The sequence below is a fragment of the Lissotriton helveticus genome, chromosome 3_1, assembly GCF_964261635.1.
Source record: "Lissotriton helveticus chromosome 3_1, aLisHel1.1, whole genome shotgun sequence".
In the NCBI taxonomy this organism is placed as follows: domain Eukaryota; kingdom Metazoa; phylum Chordata; class Amphibia; order Caudata; family Salamandridae; genus Lissotriton; species Lissotriton helveticus.
In genome coordinates this window covers 765,038,734-765,055,216 of record NC_136061.1, presented here as the reverse complement: position 1 = coordinate 765,055,216, position 16,483 = coordinate 765,038,734, and the positions used below count along the sequence as shown (strand labels likewise).

The 16,483-nt window shown below is 41.4% G+C and overlaps 1 protein-coding gene across 9 annotated transcripts in view; it reads left to right on the top strand.

Annotated features, from left to right (window-relative positions):
• The window catches only part of SCUBE2 (signal peptide, CUB domain and EGF like domain containing 2), a 676,704-nt gene that overhangs the window by 333,037 nt on the left and 327,184 nt on the right, over positions 1-16,483 (top strand). For 7 of the 9 annotated variants that reach the window (XM_078680979.1, XM_078680981.1, XM_078680980.1 and 4 more), the window contains one exon: positions 15,870-15,959. The exons of the other annotated variants lie outside the window; for them this stretch is intronic. In XM_078680979.1, the coding sequence (XP_078537105.1) occupies positions 15,870-15,959 (90 nt within the window). The remainder of the gene's footprint in view (positions 1-15,869; positions 15,960-16,483) is intronic. 9 annotated transcript variants of the gene reach the window in all.

The following is a 16,483-nucleotide window of genomic DNA, read 5'->3' as shown; positions in this document are numbered from 1 at the left end:
AGATTATTTTGGGAGAGGGGGTTGGTGGTGGATTTAGTTCTGTTCTAGATCCAACTCCCATGTTCTTATATTTCACTCTTCATAATGCCATGTGCGGCAAGACCATATGCTTGGCCCACTGGGTGGCCACTCTCAACTGCAGGGGATTGACTACAGAGCCATGTTTACAGCATATTCTTAGTGGCCAACCTCTCAGCTTTATGGCACGTGCCGTAGTGCCAACTTCTAGACCTGGCCTAAGACTAGTCCCTGCACCCAAGCCGCCATGTGACCAACTTCCACTGTTTGTGAATGTTTGGCCACATGCAGCTTAGGTTGGTTCCAGGTTTTCTCTTACAGCCAAGCCTTACACCACCGTCTGTGCCACTAAACCAGCTGGTCTGATGCTTGGGCCATGTGTAGTGGGATCTAGGCACAAGGCTTAGCTTGTCACCAAGCTCTTTGCTAGCCTCCGTGACACTGAACTGTGCTCAGACTCTGAACACATGACCTCAACAGCGCTCAAGTTTTTAACCGTCAGCTTGTGCAGTTGGATTTTTTTATGGTTTTACCCCAAAATTAGAATTGTTAACATACGGAGAATCTTTCCCATAATCGGAAGTTCTCCCTCCTGGAATGCCCCCCACCTCCATGTTGCGTCGCAAAACTTGACATGCCAACATGCAGCCACAAATGCTAAGAAGTTCCAAATTCCAAACAGATTTGTCAAACTGCACCAAAATTCTAAGCAAACCAATAGATAACCAAAAGCTATAGGTAAGTTATAATTCGGATGTGGAATTAAAAAGAACCTTAGAAAATCACAGAAAAAAATTAAAAGGTTACGGGAATATTATAGTTAGACACAGATTTCACTCTTTCAAAATCAGTGATGTCACTGCCCATGTCATGAGTGATGTAATATGTGAGGTCATAAGCAGTGCATTACGGGGGTGTCAGTTATAGTTTGCCAGGTAACTGGAACAGCTGAATGTCAATGGTGTTGTCTGACTGGAACGTCGCTGTAACCTTGTTTTTTTCAGTGAATTTCTAAGATGTTTTTAATTCTATTTTCTAACTATAACGTCCCTCTAACATTTGTGTTTTTTTGAGTGAATTTCTATGGTTTTTTAATGTTCTTTCCTTACTATAACATCCCTGTCACCTTTGTTTGTTTAAGTGCATTTCTACAGTGGTTTTGTTTCCTAACGGTAACCTTTGAGAGTGAGTGAGTCAGTGAGTGCATGAGTGTCCCAGTGGGTCTAGGAGTGGGTGTGAGAGTGTCTCAGTGGGTCGGTCAGTGGGTGTGTGAGTGTGTCTGGGAGTGGCTGCATAAGTGTCTCACTGGGTGCTTGGGTGTCTGTGTGTGTGTCTGTGTGTGTGTGTGTGTGTCTGTGTGTGTGTGTGTGTGTGTGTGTGTGTGTGTGTGTGTGTGTGTGTGTGTGTGTGTGTGTGTGTGTGTGTGTGTGTGTGTGTGTGTGTGTGTGTGTGTGTGTGTGTGTGTGTGTGTGTGTGTGTTGGTGTGTGAATGTCTGAGTGCATCTGTGAGTAGGTATCGGAGTGAGAGTGTGACTGCCTTGAAGAGAGTGTGAGTCAGTCTGTGAGGGAGTTCATTGGTGTCTGAGTGGGTCTGTGAGTGGATGTGAGAGGTCTGGGTGGTTCTGTGAGTGAGTGCTTGAGTGGGTGTGTGAGTGGATGTGTCTGAGTGCATCTGTGAGAGGATGCATGAGTGTCTGAGTGGGTTTATGAGTTCATGTGAGCGTGTTTGAGTAGGTCTGTCAGTGGGTGTGTGAGTTGGTGGATGAGTGTGTGAGTGGGTCTGAGAAGTGGATGTGTCAGTGGGTGTGTGGATGTCAGTAGCTGTGTGTGTGACTGGGCCACAAATGAACTGCACCTCTGACTTAATCGAACAAAACTCCACAGTTTTGCACAAAATATCTACCCAAGTGGAGTACTTTCTACTGGTTTATTTGAAGGTGCTACCTCCTTGGGTTTATGTCCCCTATGTACTCTGTCATCAGTGTCCATGTGTGCGTATTTGCAATGTGATTGTTTGTGGTGCGTCTTTATCAAGAAATATGTGATAACATAAATTCTTCCATAAAGGGGTAAACCTCCACCAAAAAGGGGTCTTTCTTCTTAACTATATGAAGCAAATGCTTCTTTCTTTGATAGAGATGCCCTCATATTCCTTGGCATCAAGAACGCTTCACCAAAATAGTCGGGAAATGCGCTGGGTTGGCTGCTGGTTAAGCTGTCCATCATCCTGGCAAAAGCCAGGGAGACCTTTGCATACTACTAAGGTGGGCGGGGCCAAACAGCGAAGCATCCAAGTGATTTGTACATTTGAACCCTTGTAGCGATTTAAAGGGAGAACCATGGACTCTGCTCTCACCAGGTAAGGACCCATACATCACAGTCACTACAGATTGTCTCCAATAACTCAACGATGCATTCACCTCCACAAAGCATTTAGATCGAGTTTGAATATGGAATTGGTGCGAAAACACACTTGCTTTGCCTTCGCCATCCCAGGAGTTACAATCATTTGTCCTTTACAGAAGTGCAACTTCAGCTGGGGTACTGGCTATGTTTATATTTGTAAGCAAACAGGAAGAAATTTCTTTGAAATCAGAATCAGGGCCAGAACGGCCCCGGGGACCCCATCCCCGGGGGGCCAGATAAAATTTAATGGGGGAGGGGGCTGCGTGACCCTCCTTCCCTGGCCTATTTTGGCCCGAGGGAGCCCATCCCCCAGGGCTTGGCCATGATTCAGTGGGGGAGGCCCGGTTTGGCAGTTTTCAGCTTTGGGGACCCCATCCCCTGGGTCCCAGCCACGACTCCCTGGTTACCTTGGAGCCCACCCAGGGCACCCAGTGACCCTGTTTGGGACCGTGAAGGGAGCCTCAGTGCCCTCACGGTCCCAGCTGGTTCCTTGCCTCTTGTAGGAGATCCAATTGCTCTCACACTCTGGGATCTACTGGAAATGCAGCTCCCTGCGTATTCGAGTAATACTTTCATTTCTTTCACTGCCCGCTTGTCTGCTCACAGGGAAAGAGATGAAAACTTGGCTTCCAGCAAGCATGAGTAGTTTGACAGCTCCTGCTTGCTGGAAGTGGAGTTTTTGCTTTTGTTTGGTGGGACCTGTCAAATTTCCCTCCAAGCAAAAGTAGACCGCTGTCTGCCAAGTGTGGGAACCTTGGAAGATAGTAGGAGCCGGCCATGGTGGATGGTGGTCCCCAGGGTCATATATGGCTTCGGTAGGGGTGACTGCGCTGCCCCCTCCTTTGAATTTTAAGGGCCTGTCCTGGGGAGATGGTGGGCCCCGGGGCCGAGGAGGGTCCGCACAGCCCCCCCATATTATTTTTTGTATGTAGCCCGGGGAGGTGCTGGTCCCTGGGGCATTAATAAGCTCTGGAGGGGGACGCCATTTGCCCCCCACTCCATTTTTTAAAACTAAACTCTGCATGCCCCCAGGAGCTGGCCCACCCGGGGGTTATAATTATAGCGGTGAAATTCCCGAAAATGACCTCAAATTTTTATTAAATGCTTCGTTGCCCCGACCAAGGCTAGATGATTAGGGTATTCGTACCCTGCCTCTTTTTTTTTTTTTTTACTCGACTGAAGTAGAATCCCAAAATGACTGCCAACACTTGCTTCTAAAGACTCTTGGAAACTAACCTGGGAAACGCATGTTTTTAACCCCCTCTTTTTGTCAGCTCCCGCTTGACTGATCACCGCAAAATCTTCCCTATACAACTAGAATAATCAGCACACTTTTTGGAGATAATTTCAAGAAGATTAGTCAAACAATGCCAAATATATAGGCAAGTCAAAAAGTACTTTTCCTATGGAAACATGGTCCTCACTATAACTAAACAATATGTAAAATTGATCCCAATAGATTGTTGGGACACCCACAGACGCTGTTGGTCAAGTAGCCAAGTCTTATGGTGTGTAATACTACTGGTATAGTATATTTAACTTGGGACTAAATGTGCTCTCTTCCTCGTTTATTGATTTTCATTTATAATTCTGTGGGCCAGAACTTTTGACATCCCCAAAACTTTTATCTGCTGATCACAAGATCTTTTATATTTAAGATGTGACATTGCCCATTGGACTAACATTTTAATGTAGGCCTCAAACATAGTTAGAGAGACAGTGTCTCTCATTCTGTTTAACTGCTAATTAGCAGCCCCAATAGAGTAACCTTAAAGTCTATGATGTCTTTCACAAGGCATATTGTTTGACTACCAGGGTCTGAGTAAATGGCAGTGAATGAGTTATAATTACTAATTAATAAAGAGTTATGTACTTGATATAAACACATTATACCCTATGGAAAGTGGACTTTAACCTAAGTCTACAGTTACCCCTTTTCCCTTGGAACACTATTGGTTTATTATGTAAGGTATTACTGCTTAAATATTCGCAGAAGTACCTAAAATGAAACCCAACAAAAGCAGAAAGCAAAGTAATAAGCTCACTGAAAGGAAATCGAGGATTAGTTATAAAGGAGGAAGACAAGGGAGTGAATATTACATTCTGGAGACAGATGATTATATAATGAACATCCAAGGAAAATTTAAACACCATGGATCCCACAAAAAATTAGCTTGAAATCCATGCAATATGAATTGGAGTCTAAACTGGAATAGTGGTACACCTAGGGACTACTTACCTTTGAGAAAAATCCTACTTATTTATAGAAACACCCGGAATGGCATGTTTTTACCAGTTGCCCAAACTACACAAGTGTGGCTTCCCTCCATCCCAGAGACCCGTCATTTCAGGAATTGATTCCATAAGTTTATGCTTTTGTTATTAAAGATAGATGCATAGCTGAAGTAGTTTATGAAGTGTTTGCTCAGTTACTTCAGGTGATACCAATTATATAGTACTCAAATTACTGGACATAGAAAGGAACAAACATTACACTGTGGCAACAATCAGGAACATATATGCTAGTATATTAATTGGCAAAATGGGAGATGCCTGCAACCTCCTTGTCATAATGTGGTAATTTGGCAAGGAATTCGGGCTTCATTACAAAAACCAAACAAATTAATCGGAACAGCCTCAACATAAGACTTACCTTACATAATGCCAAATCAAGAATGAGGTTCCTGGATCTAATCATATACATAAAGGAAAACAATTAAATTGGTCATCCAAAGGACACCAACAGCAGTAAATTCAATCCTACATGCAAACAGCTGTCATGACAAGGTTGCGGTCAAGAATAGAAGAAGGAGAATTTATATGCGTTCGAAGAAATTGCGGTGATGACCAGGAATATATATCCAAATCCATGCAACGAATAGAACTGTTAACAGAGACTACAACAAACCTAAACTAACTTCCCAGCTGAGATACTCTGGAAAATGTACAGGACCATGTTACTAGAAGATAAATGTAGAGCACAGAACCATAATTAAAACGCCACTCAGATACGCCGCAGTATATAGTGAAGGTCATCACTACACCAGGAAGTTCAATACACAAACATTAGTACTTCTTGGTAGAACAATCAACACTAAATAAAGCGATCCGGCAGAATCCCCAGCAAGGATAGAAAAGATCAAAGAATCTCAAAAATGTATTATGCAAATCAACATTTTTGGATCAAAGGGAAAAAAAAGAATTCCTTGTCCACCTTGTTTGCTGGTGTGCCAAAATTGTCCAGTTTGCAAACTCGGAGAGAACAAGGAACTTATATTTTCAGACACAAAGAAGAAGACTATTCCGTAAAGATCTAACTTGACTGCACAAATAATAATATAGTCTACATAATATTATATTGGAAGTACTATAAAGCGATTTAAATAAGGGATACAGGAACATCACAGTTACAGAAACACATTTCTAGCAGGAAAACCATTGTCAGAACACTACTTAGGACTTCATGAACATGAGCATACATTCTGCCTTTTTTTATATATAAAGTGTTCAAACAGCAGAGTCATCACAAGGTGACCACAGAAAAATTATGATTTGCAAAAAAGAAAGTAAGTTGATCAACTGCATGGACAGCACTGGGATGTTTCAAAAGGTAATAAGAGTTCTCTTGAATCTTGTGACATAATTATTGATGTCCTTTAACAAAAAACAAGTGTCCAAAACACACATATATCCACTGGCAATCTCTGGGGGTAGCATTCCAATCAATTGTTGTTTTGCCCACCATGCCACCTCAGATTAGACTTAGCCCTATGTAACTCCGTCTTGGTCCTGCTCGTATAGGAACAGTCCAGCCCAACTTGCCAAACCAAGTCCTCTCTGAATCTGAACTCAAGAACACTAAAACCGGTTGCTGCCTAATTGAAATTCTTCAGACAGGTGCAGCTTTGTTCCAGTAGCACAGTAAGCAAAGGACCCACGTCTGTCCATATCCTTGGTCACTTAGAGTGTAAGACCAAACACACAACAGGTGATGGGCGGAATACTTTCATTAAGTCTAACCGATAAGTTAGAATGCTAGCCGGAGCGATTGCCACTGGTTAGATTTATTGCAAGCATTCCTCCACTTATCTTTTTTTATGATACAATATGAGAATACCTACCCAAAACTGTGACCATCCTTCACTGTTCTCAACATACATTCCACACTGTGCATATGTTAGTAGCTTCACATGTGATGACATGATGACGTATTTATGTTCTCCAGTACTCCCGCAGCAATGCTGCTTCCTAAAAGAAATACCATTATTGATCAACCCTGTACTGTATTACTCCAAAACAGGACTGTGCTACGTGGGAGGCGTAAAGATAGAACTAAGCTAAACCTTACCTTATGACATAAATAAAAAGCCTGTACTGAGCAACTTAACCTTGCCAAACGTACCTCTCGCGTTTGATTAATGGCTTCTTTCTCCACACAGACTGAACATATTCATAATTATATTAGGTAACTATACTTGGCTACCAATCAGAAGCTCCTCTCTTGCAGACAACCCATATTTTCTCCTTTGTTTTCTACCTTACGATTTCAAACTGTAAGTCTGTATACAGTTTTCTGATCTTATGACAAAAACACACTATATTAAAATCCAGGTTTACATGTTTGCTCTATTGGATGTGATTTATATGTTAAGTAATGTACCAGGAGATTATCACCAATAAGGAAAGGGATTGAGTAAGCATATTACTTGGATTTAATAATTAATTTCTCAAATACTCCTTTTTAGCAAAGAATAATTCTGTGCTTGCAGCTATTGTGGGTGAGACAGGTGTTGACTGTGATTCGAGTAACAAATGAGGAAAACCTGCTAGCTGTAATTGATCAAGAATCAAGATAAAGGATAAACTAATGAAATTGAGCTTTTGTAATTTAATGTAAATTTGTACATGTCTTCAAACTGAAAAATTGATTGACTACTAATGTTCTACACTTGTTTTATTTGTAAACGATGTAGTAAAGAGTTGGGTCAGGGATAGGAGGAGTGCCTGACTCCTCTTGTGTGTGCATTAGTTGTTTGAGTGCAACTATTGGCTTTTTGCCAATCAAAATCTATTTAGAAACTACTCTACAGCAAGATATGCATTTTGCAAAAGCACTGTACTGCTAGGCATAAAGAGCTTTATTATAGCTTTGGCAGGAATGCAGTTGTCTGGCAAGTCATAGCTCAAGCATTTTTGCAACTTTACCATATGCTTGTGTAGGTTCTCAATGTCTTATAGGTGTCTCTAGGGAGCTCACAATAGTTTAGTGTCAAACAAGCTTTTAGGTATTTGACAGACTTCTTACCTCACCTGAATGGATATATGTGAGCTATTTGATCTACCCCCTGAGAAAGCATGAGTTTGGAGATTTCGGACTTGCACACATTCTCTGTGAAATTTGAGCGCTGGGTATATCTGTTGTCCCTCAATAAGACCATTCAATTACATTTATAACAGTGACTCTCAAATACACGTATTATGTGTGCTCTGTAAGGTAATGTTAAGATTACTTTAATGGAAATCTAAAAACTACCAAAATTATTGAGTTAAAATTTATACAAAACCTTATTGAAACCCTTGAGAACACCATCTCATACCTCACAAACAGCTGAATTCACTGATTGCATCAAATGACTAGGATCCACATGTGTCAAACATTTTTTGTTTACGCAAATGGTCTGGTTCTCAGATTCAGCCCATTTGCGAGCGCAAAAAATTGCTTTACACATGTAATTAACCCTATTTTGCGATTCAGTAACTTGTTACCAAATCGCAAAATGGGTTTGCGATTCAGCATTTGGAAGGGGCTATTGAGGGCATCCCTTCCAAACACCGAATTGGAACGGTATGTATGAATGTTTTGTGACCATGAATACGGATGCAAAACATTCGCAATTTACCACCAACTTCAAGTTGGTGGTAACCCGTTCGCAAATGAGAAGTGCCATGGACCACTGCCTGCTCATAAAAAATTAAAAGAAATCTTTTTATTTTTGTTATTTAAAGACAACCCGTTTTGCTTTATTTACAGGCAACCATAGAGATGGTGGTCTGCTGACCCCAGCAGGCCACCATCCCCGTGATTTTTAGCTATTTCTAGGGGGTCTGAAATTGTGACCTACCTCATAAATATTAATGTGGTAGGTCGATTTGCGAGCCCCTACGAAAATCACAATTAAGTAATTGCTATTCCAAATCTTGAAATAAGTGGCCATAGATTGCCAAATTTTAGATTGATAAGTCAAAGAGGGGCACTATTGTAAGCACCTGAAAGAAATGGATATGACATTAGAAAGCATTTTGGAACCTTAGCAATGGACCCATATGACCTGTATGTGGACACATTTCTGTAACATGTTATGATTGGTATTCCATTTTCTCAGCCAGCACTTGAAAACTGAAGGGACTACTTTTAACCCTTAACACCAAATGTTTTAGCTTAAAAGTTGAAGGCACAAACTGTCTCTAGCACTGATATTTTAATCCAATGAATGTGTTTTAGGGATAAATGTAGAAAGACCCACACGTTCCCACAACCGCAAAGATTAATTGCAAGATTTAAAGAGATCTCTGTTATCAATGAGCCATGGTTCCTGAGGATGGTCTAGAGGCATAATTTTCTTGTGCTGAGATTTATGTGAAGCATCACTATTATTTCTTTCTAAAAGGACTCCAAGAACCCAAATAGAAAAAACAATCTTTCTCCCAGTTGAGTTATGTTATGTTATGTTAGGGCCATACTTTTAGAGCGCACGGCTACCCCAGGAGGTGTCCCGGCGCTTTAGCAAAGAGACCTGAAATCCAAGAACACAACGAAAAGCGGACGCTGCAGTCACAATGGTTACACAGCGAAGAGCATGGTCTTCAGCTCTTTCCTAAAAGCTAAAAGACAGTTAGCTTTACGGAGGGAGAAAGGGAGCTCATTCCAAAGGCATGCTGCCACATATTGAAAGGACCGCCCTCCCATCCGGACTCGTTTGATGATAGGCACCTCCATTTTAGCCAAGTCTGCTGACCGCAGCAACCTCCGTGGCACATAGAAAGCAGTACGCTTCCTTATGTAGCTGGGACCTACATCATGAAGGGCTTTAAACGCCAGCGTGAGAATTTTGAACCTAATTCTTTTCGAAATAGGCAACCAATGCAGCCTATTTAAAAGCAGAGACGCACCGGCTCTTCTAGGCAGACCAAATATAGCTCGGGCCGCCGAATTTTGAACAATTTGCAGTCTGGCCAGTGAATACTTGGGCAGACCTGCAAAGAGCGCATTTGCGTAGTCTAATCGTGATCCCACTAATGCCTGGACTATAGTCTTACGGTATTGCAGGGAAAGCAGTGGCAGAAATTTCCTCAGCATTTTAAGAATGCCGAAGCATTTCCCTGCTAACCCCACAATGTGGGGACGAAACGATAGATCATCGTCAAAAACCACTCCCAGATTTTTCACTTGGGAGGATGACTTCTCAGGAGGGAACATGTCCTGGGGCCACCACGACCTCCAGCTCGGATCGGGGGCACAGCCGAAGAAAAGCAACTCGGACTTATCCGAGTTGCATTTCAGGCTGTGCCGCTGAAACCACGCGAAGACTGCACTCAGACAGTCTTTAATCCTGCCGCCGTCAAAAACCTCTCCTTTGCTGCACGTAAACAGGAGCTGGGTGTCGTCAGCATATGAGATGATCCGGGCCCCAAAAGCCTCCGCTACCACCGCCAGAGGAGCCATATAGATGTTAAATATGGTGGGGCTCAGAATGGAACCTTGAGGAACCCCAACCTCCAGCGATGGCATTTCATCTGAGAACGGTGGAGCCCAGATCACCTGCCGGCGGCCCGATAGAAAGGATTGAAACCAATCCAACACCGTCCCCCGCAGTCCGATCTCCCTGAGTCTTAAAAGGAGACCGGCATGAGGGACGGTGTCGAAAGCCGCCGATAAGTCCAACATGACCAGCATCGCCCTTCCCCCTCGATCGAGCGTCTCCCTGATGGCGTCGGTTACCTCCACTAGGGCTGTCTCCGTGCTATAATTGGCACGGAAACCCGATTGAAAATCATGGAGAAGATTGTTATTCTCAATAAAGGTGGTTAGTGTATGTTGAACATGCTTCTCAACCACCTTCGCCAGAGCAGGGAGGAGGGAGATTGGTCTGTAGTTGGCCGGCAGCAAAGGATCTAACAGAGGTTTTTTGATCAGCGGCAGAATAAGCGCGTGTTTCCATTCCCTGGGCACCACTCCAGAACTCAAAGACAGATTGAGCAGGGGGTTTACAAGCTGTTTACTGCCGATGCCACCCTGCCCAAACACTTTGCTGGGCATGCATCCAGGGGTGAGCCAGATTGAAGCCGCGACAGTAGCTCCAGCGATGTTTCATAGGACAACTGTGGAAAGACCGATAGTGTGGGTCTGGCCTCTTCCTCCAAGGATGGTACTGGACTCCAAGTAAGACATAAGTCGTCAGCAGCCGCGGGGAGAGCCACAGGGGGGAAGGAATCTTGAATGATTTTGATTTTTGTGACAAAGAAGTCAGCCAACTTCCTAATCCACTCTTCTGTATGAGAGTGTGTGAGGGCGCCAGCAGCAGGATCAACAAACTCTTTCACAATTCTGAAAAGTTCTCTGCTAGTGTTGTCCGCCCGATCTATCTATCTGAGTATGACCTATTATCAAACAGTTCATTTGTTCCAACCTATTCTTCGGGCTAGGGTATTTCTGAGCTATCTATGCTGCACTGATATAGATAGAATTTGGTCCAGTATGTCTCCTGGATGATCTGAGGTTAGAACCTGTTAGAATATTCCTATTTTTGAAAATTCTCTAATTTGTTAATCGGTTCCATCTTCTGTGAGTACCCAAAGTGCACACTTTTCTTTTGATGAGTCTCAGGCCCAGTCCCTTTCTCATTTGTTTGTGAATCTTAAGTGATCTTCTAATAAAATGAAGCTATTGTTTTATCTGAGAGAGGAGTAAGAAATTTTGACCATCCTCCAGAGTTCAGGGCATGGGTAATGGTGTACCCAAAATTACCCATGGCCCGGGTATTGGTAATTTTGGAATGCAGAATTACCCCAGGAATCCAAACTGTCTGTAATAGAATGGGGAATTTCCATTTAAACCTGTATTGCTACATAGATTAAAATAAGTGTTAATGTTATCTGGCATTATTTTACTAACCACCAGAGGAGGAGTTGGGCCCGGTAAATTGTACAGTTTTGAATGACCGCTGAGACCAATCAGTGATATCCTTGGTTGTTGTACACCACATTCTGTATCCTGTCACAACACTGTGAATGGAATTTAATCCAGGTTAGATGTCAAGGGAAAAAGGAAGAAGCATTCAAAGAGAAATGTGTGACTCCCTACGTGGTAACCCTGCCGATTATTTTTCTTTTTTAGTTAATTACCATAAAATATTCCCACATCATAGAACATTATCTGAAATTACATGTACATAGGAAACACATTTATTGGGATAATGCAGCTCTTCATCAACAATTCAGACTCATTCAAACTCCTTACTTTCTCAAAGAGCCTTTTGGAGTGTATTGCGCAGAGTCCTTAAATCATGCAGACATTAGCACATAACTAAGCTGCTTTTAAACTGAATACCAAGTTTGCTTTAGATTTATGAGGCCATGTTGGTGCTTTGCTATACAATCAATCAGGATTATAAATATTTATAATTTAGAAACTTAGAAGGAAGCCTATATGGATCAAAAGGCCTCCTCTTAAGAGATATTTTGGGTCACCAAAATTGCCGATTGATATTCTTCATTAAGCCAATCCTGCAAAAAGCACACCCTCTTATGTGACCTGGAAAACTTGGGTGTACAACATGTGCTACTGAGGCAATCTCTGCTTAATCGGAACCGATGCCAAGTCAATCTGCAATCAACCATTCTGATAGCATATACTGTGATCATCATTTCACCTGCATACAAATTCATAAGACCTGTAGTTATGATGACATGTATAGTGTGGCCAAGTCCCAGGCACTATTAGTACATATATTCATTTGGGAGCAATAGGGTATCCAAATATTGATTGATTGTGCCCCTGATATATTTGTCTGTTCTCATGGGCTGTTCCACTTGAGTCATGCTGAAGAGGGAAACCTCCATTACATAGAGGACTACTACTCCTGGTAAGAAAGCTAAATCCACTGTAGACGCTATTTAAGGGTTTCTGGAGAGGGCAGAGACGGTGGGACATAATGCCGAAATTGCATCCACAGAACATTATGAGGTGCATCTACCTGCTACCAAACATAAGTAAGTTCCAAGGCTGGACATTTCTGCTACTCTGCATTCCAGATAACACTCTTTGCATTTTACCAGTCTATGGATATCCTATGCAGACCCCTGCAGCTGGCTTGCAATCTCTTACTGTGAATACCCTATATTGATTGTACTATTTTTCACTCTATCTGGAGACCATTTTAAATACTTTATTGTATGTCAAGGACCAATTCTTTAGTCTTCTGTAGGGCATTGTCATGCTTTGAACAATTTTCACTGTGCTGCTCAGACAGATTTTACACCTTCTCCTAACATTATTGACACCTTTTTTCCCTCTTCATCTCCTGACTCAATAGGTCAGGGATTGGGGGCTAAGAGGAGTAATATTGAGAATGGGAACCCAAAAGAAGTTGTGCAACTGGGAAGAACTATTCACATTCTTTGAAGTTAGCATTGTACATTGCAGCTAATTCTCCTCACCTTAATAGCATTTTCATCTTACCTTTAGGCTTTTTTAAAGGGGCTTACCACCAAATTGACTCGTTGATGGAGGGGGTGAAAAGGGGGCATCTATGACAAAGGATGTTTGAGTTACTACTTATGTTTTTAAAGAGCGAATCTGACCATCCCAGTGAACCCCATGGTATAATAGGTTCTGGGTATTCATGTATAGCTTTGAAACACACCCAACCATCTAAAATTAGCTTGTAGGGTGTCCCAGCTCATAGTACATTTGGGTCATTGTACACTTTGGATGTGTACATTTACTAGAGGCCCTAAGGCTGATTCCCCTTCTGATAAGATAAGCAGCAGCCAGGGAAATAAGGAGCAATCTGAGAAATATTGTTCCAAATTAAAAATGCTTTCTTGGAACTTTACTAGTCTGGTGTTAAGGCTACAACATTTGAGGTGGTTAGAGATTGTCAGTCATTACTACATTGTTCCACTGCAGGAAACATGGTGTGGGGGCGAGTGAGTTTCACTTGGATGGTTGTCAGTTATGTGTTGCTATACAGTGTCAGCCGGGCCGCTCAGGCGGTGTTCTAATTTTACTTATCTAATTGATTCTCCCCTGCGCGGTCACCTATTTTTGCCATGGAAGTCCTCCAATTTCTCGGCATTACAACTTGGCTTCGCAGATTGTGGTCTGGGTCTCTAGTCGATTTATATAAGAATTAATTTGGTAAGATACCCTTTCCGCATCTTACTGAATTGTCAAGTTAAAAAAAAAATCATAGATCAATAAATGTAACCTGGAAAGTATGTCTTCCATTTCTGTAATCCTTAACAGTGATTTTTAATACTAAGTTTAGCTCTTGTGAGCTAGAGATCTATGCTGACCACTCTTAAGTCCTTCATAACAGATTGACCATCAGGGGAGGTTTTTGATTGATTTCTTCAGTGCATTTTAATTTGATAACTTCTTTGAGACATTTGCCTCTGCGTATGCCTGCCTGCCCTATTTTTGTTGCTAAGGGTGTACCTTTCACTATTGACCATATTTTAGTCTATCCAAATGTTTCGAATTGTTAATAATCCTTTGAAATTAGAACCCGTCTCAAGGGTGACCACAGCCCGTTACTCTTGGCTTTTGGAGCACTAGTTTGTGATATCTGCTACAACCATAGTCACAGTCTCCTAGTGGAGAACAGTTCCAGATAGTGGTTGAAGACTCCAATGGGTTAAAGTTGACCCAATAGCTCAAACCAAAAAGTTGATTAATAGTGCTAATTTGAGCTTTATATGAACAGCGGTTCTGGGGATTGATTTGTATAGGTAAAGTATTTAATATGAAAACATCCAACAAATATACATGATCCACTATATATAGAAGCAAAGCTTCTGCCATTATCACACCAAATCAACATAAAATAGACAATAGTATAGATTGTGCTGGGCTCAAAATGGTGAATGTGTGAATTCAATTACAAATAAACCTTTAACCCCTGATCCAACTTTTTCATAATAATACAGTACGTCTTCATGAATTCATTTAAACACAGGCTTTCCCATTTTTCCTGAATTGTAGAGTGATTTTTGCAATTGATATTCGAAATGAAATGTATTTCTCATTCCTCTAGAGCACAGCTGAAACAAGGCTTAGCCAGACTATCACTGTGCACAAGCGGATGCGAGTCAAGTCACTTGGTTGGTTGCTGACTGCAAGATCAGATTGGCCTTCCTCATTTTACCCTTTTGTCCATCCCTCCTGGTATGCTCAAAACTTTTCTTAGAGTCTCTGAGACCCTTGCTCTTTCTTGTTTACTGGTCTAGTGTACAAGTGTTTCTGTGCCGGGTGATCCTTGCAAAAAATATCTTTTATCGAAGTCTCTACAACTTTCCTTCAGATCTCTTTTGCCTGGTCTCTAGTCACTCTTCAAAAAGTGATCCCTCAATGAGCCTTGAAGGCCACGTCACTGATAGCCCCATTGATGCTCTGCTAATGATTACTAGGATGAAATACAGGAAACTACTCCTGCTGGTGGCATTTTGTAACCTGCAGATGGGAAAATGGTTTAACCACCACTACTTAAGTACAACTTTCACATTTCCTATGACATTAAATACATTCTTATCACATTAAATATGATATTAAAGAATATGTATAGAAGCTCTCACCCACACAAGACCTTTATTGACAATCTTCAGGGGACCGCAGATAGCACACAAATTAACTGCAGTTGGGCTGTTCAATTGTTTGACCAGAAAAACAATTCTTGAAATGCAATTCTTGTTAATCTGTTATAAAAACTATAAACGTAAGTGGCACTCTTGAATAATTTCAGTCAACGAATAATTGAATGATAACTTTGCCTTAGTCAGGAGTTGTCAAATGTTGGTCTACTAGTGCCGGCTTCATGGGAGATTTTCTGGCTCACAAGTGAATATGAAAATTATATACAATTATATAAATATGAAAAGTGTTTCCATTTAGATTAATAGTACATACAGTCATCATCACATGTTGGTATCCTGAATATCTAACGTTAATCAACCCCATGGGTCAATGCTGGACACTTCTGAGTAAGTCGGTGGTAAATCTTTGTAAACGTTTACAGCTTGCAAGGCTAATGAATATAATATTTTCCTTTTACAGGCTTTTTGTTTTATATTCCTCAATTCTGTTAGATCTGTGGAGACAGAATGCATCAACAAACACAACCACCTTCAGTTTGAGAAGTTTTATTTTTGTCTTCACTATATTGCAGAGAAAGATGAAATGGTCATTGAGAACTCTGAGAACAATGCCACGTCAGGTGCGGATGTGGACAAGCGAGTGAAACGGAGACTACTGATGGGTAAACAAGTCAATCTTGTTGAAGTTTGTTGTTTCTTAATATTTTTGGCTATGTGTGTTTTTTGCAATGTTTACGAGAACAGCATTTGGTGTGGTTTGTGAAAGGGCACATCTTTGGGGAGCCTGTATGAAGAATCATCCTTGATATGTTCATTCACTTTTTGTATCATAGTTATTGCTGAGTATTTGCATTCATTTATAACCACAACCAGAGTACAACCTTTCTATAATTACCTTGGAAGAGAAGGATGTGGAGTGATGTATTGGACACTAGTCTATAAAAGTCAGAGGTCACTGTCTTGCTTACAAAGCTTTTGTGGCCGGGAGTCTATGATTATCTATTGACCCTAACCAGGTTCCCAAAGAGGATATAAGTTTTGTAAATTGCTTTTCATTTACTAGTTCATCATCCAGTCTAACGAAATCTTCGCCTTGTTTATTCACAATAACAATGGATATGACGAACTACACAACCTGCCACCATAGCTTACTTTTTTTTTAACTTTCTTTATTGGGTTTTCTCCA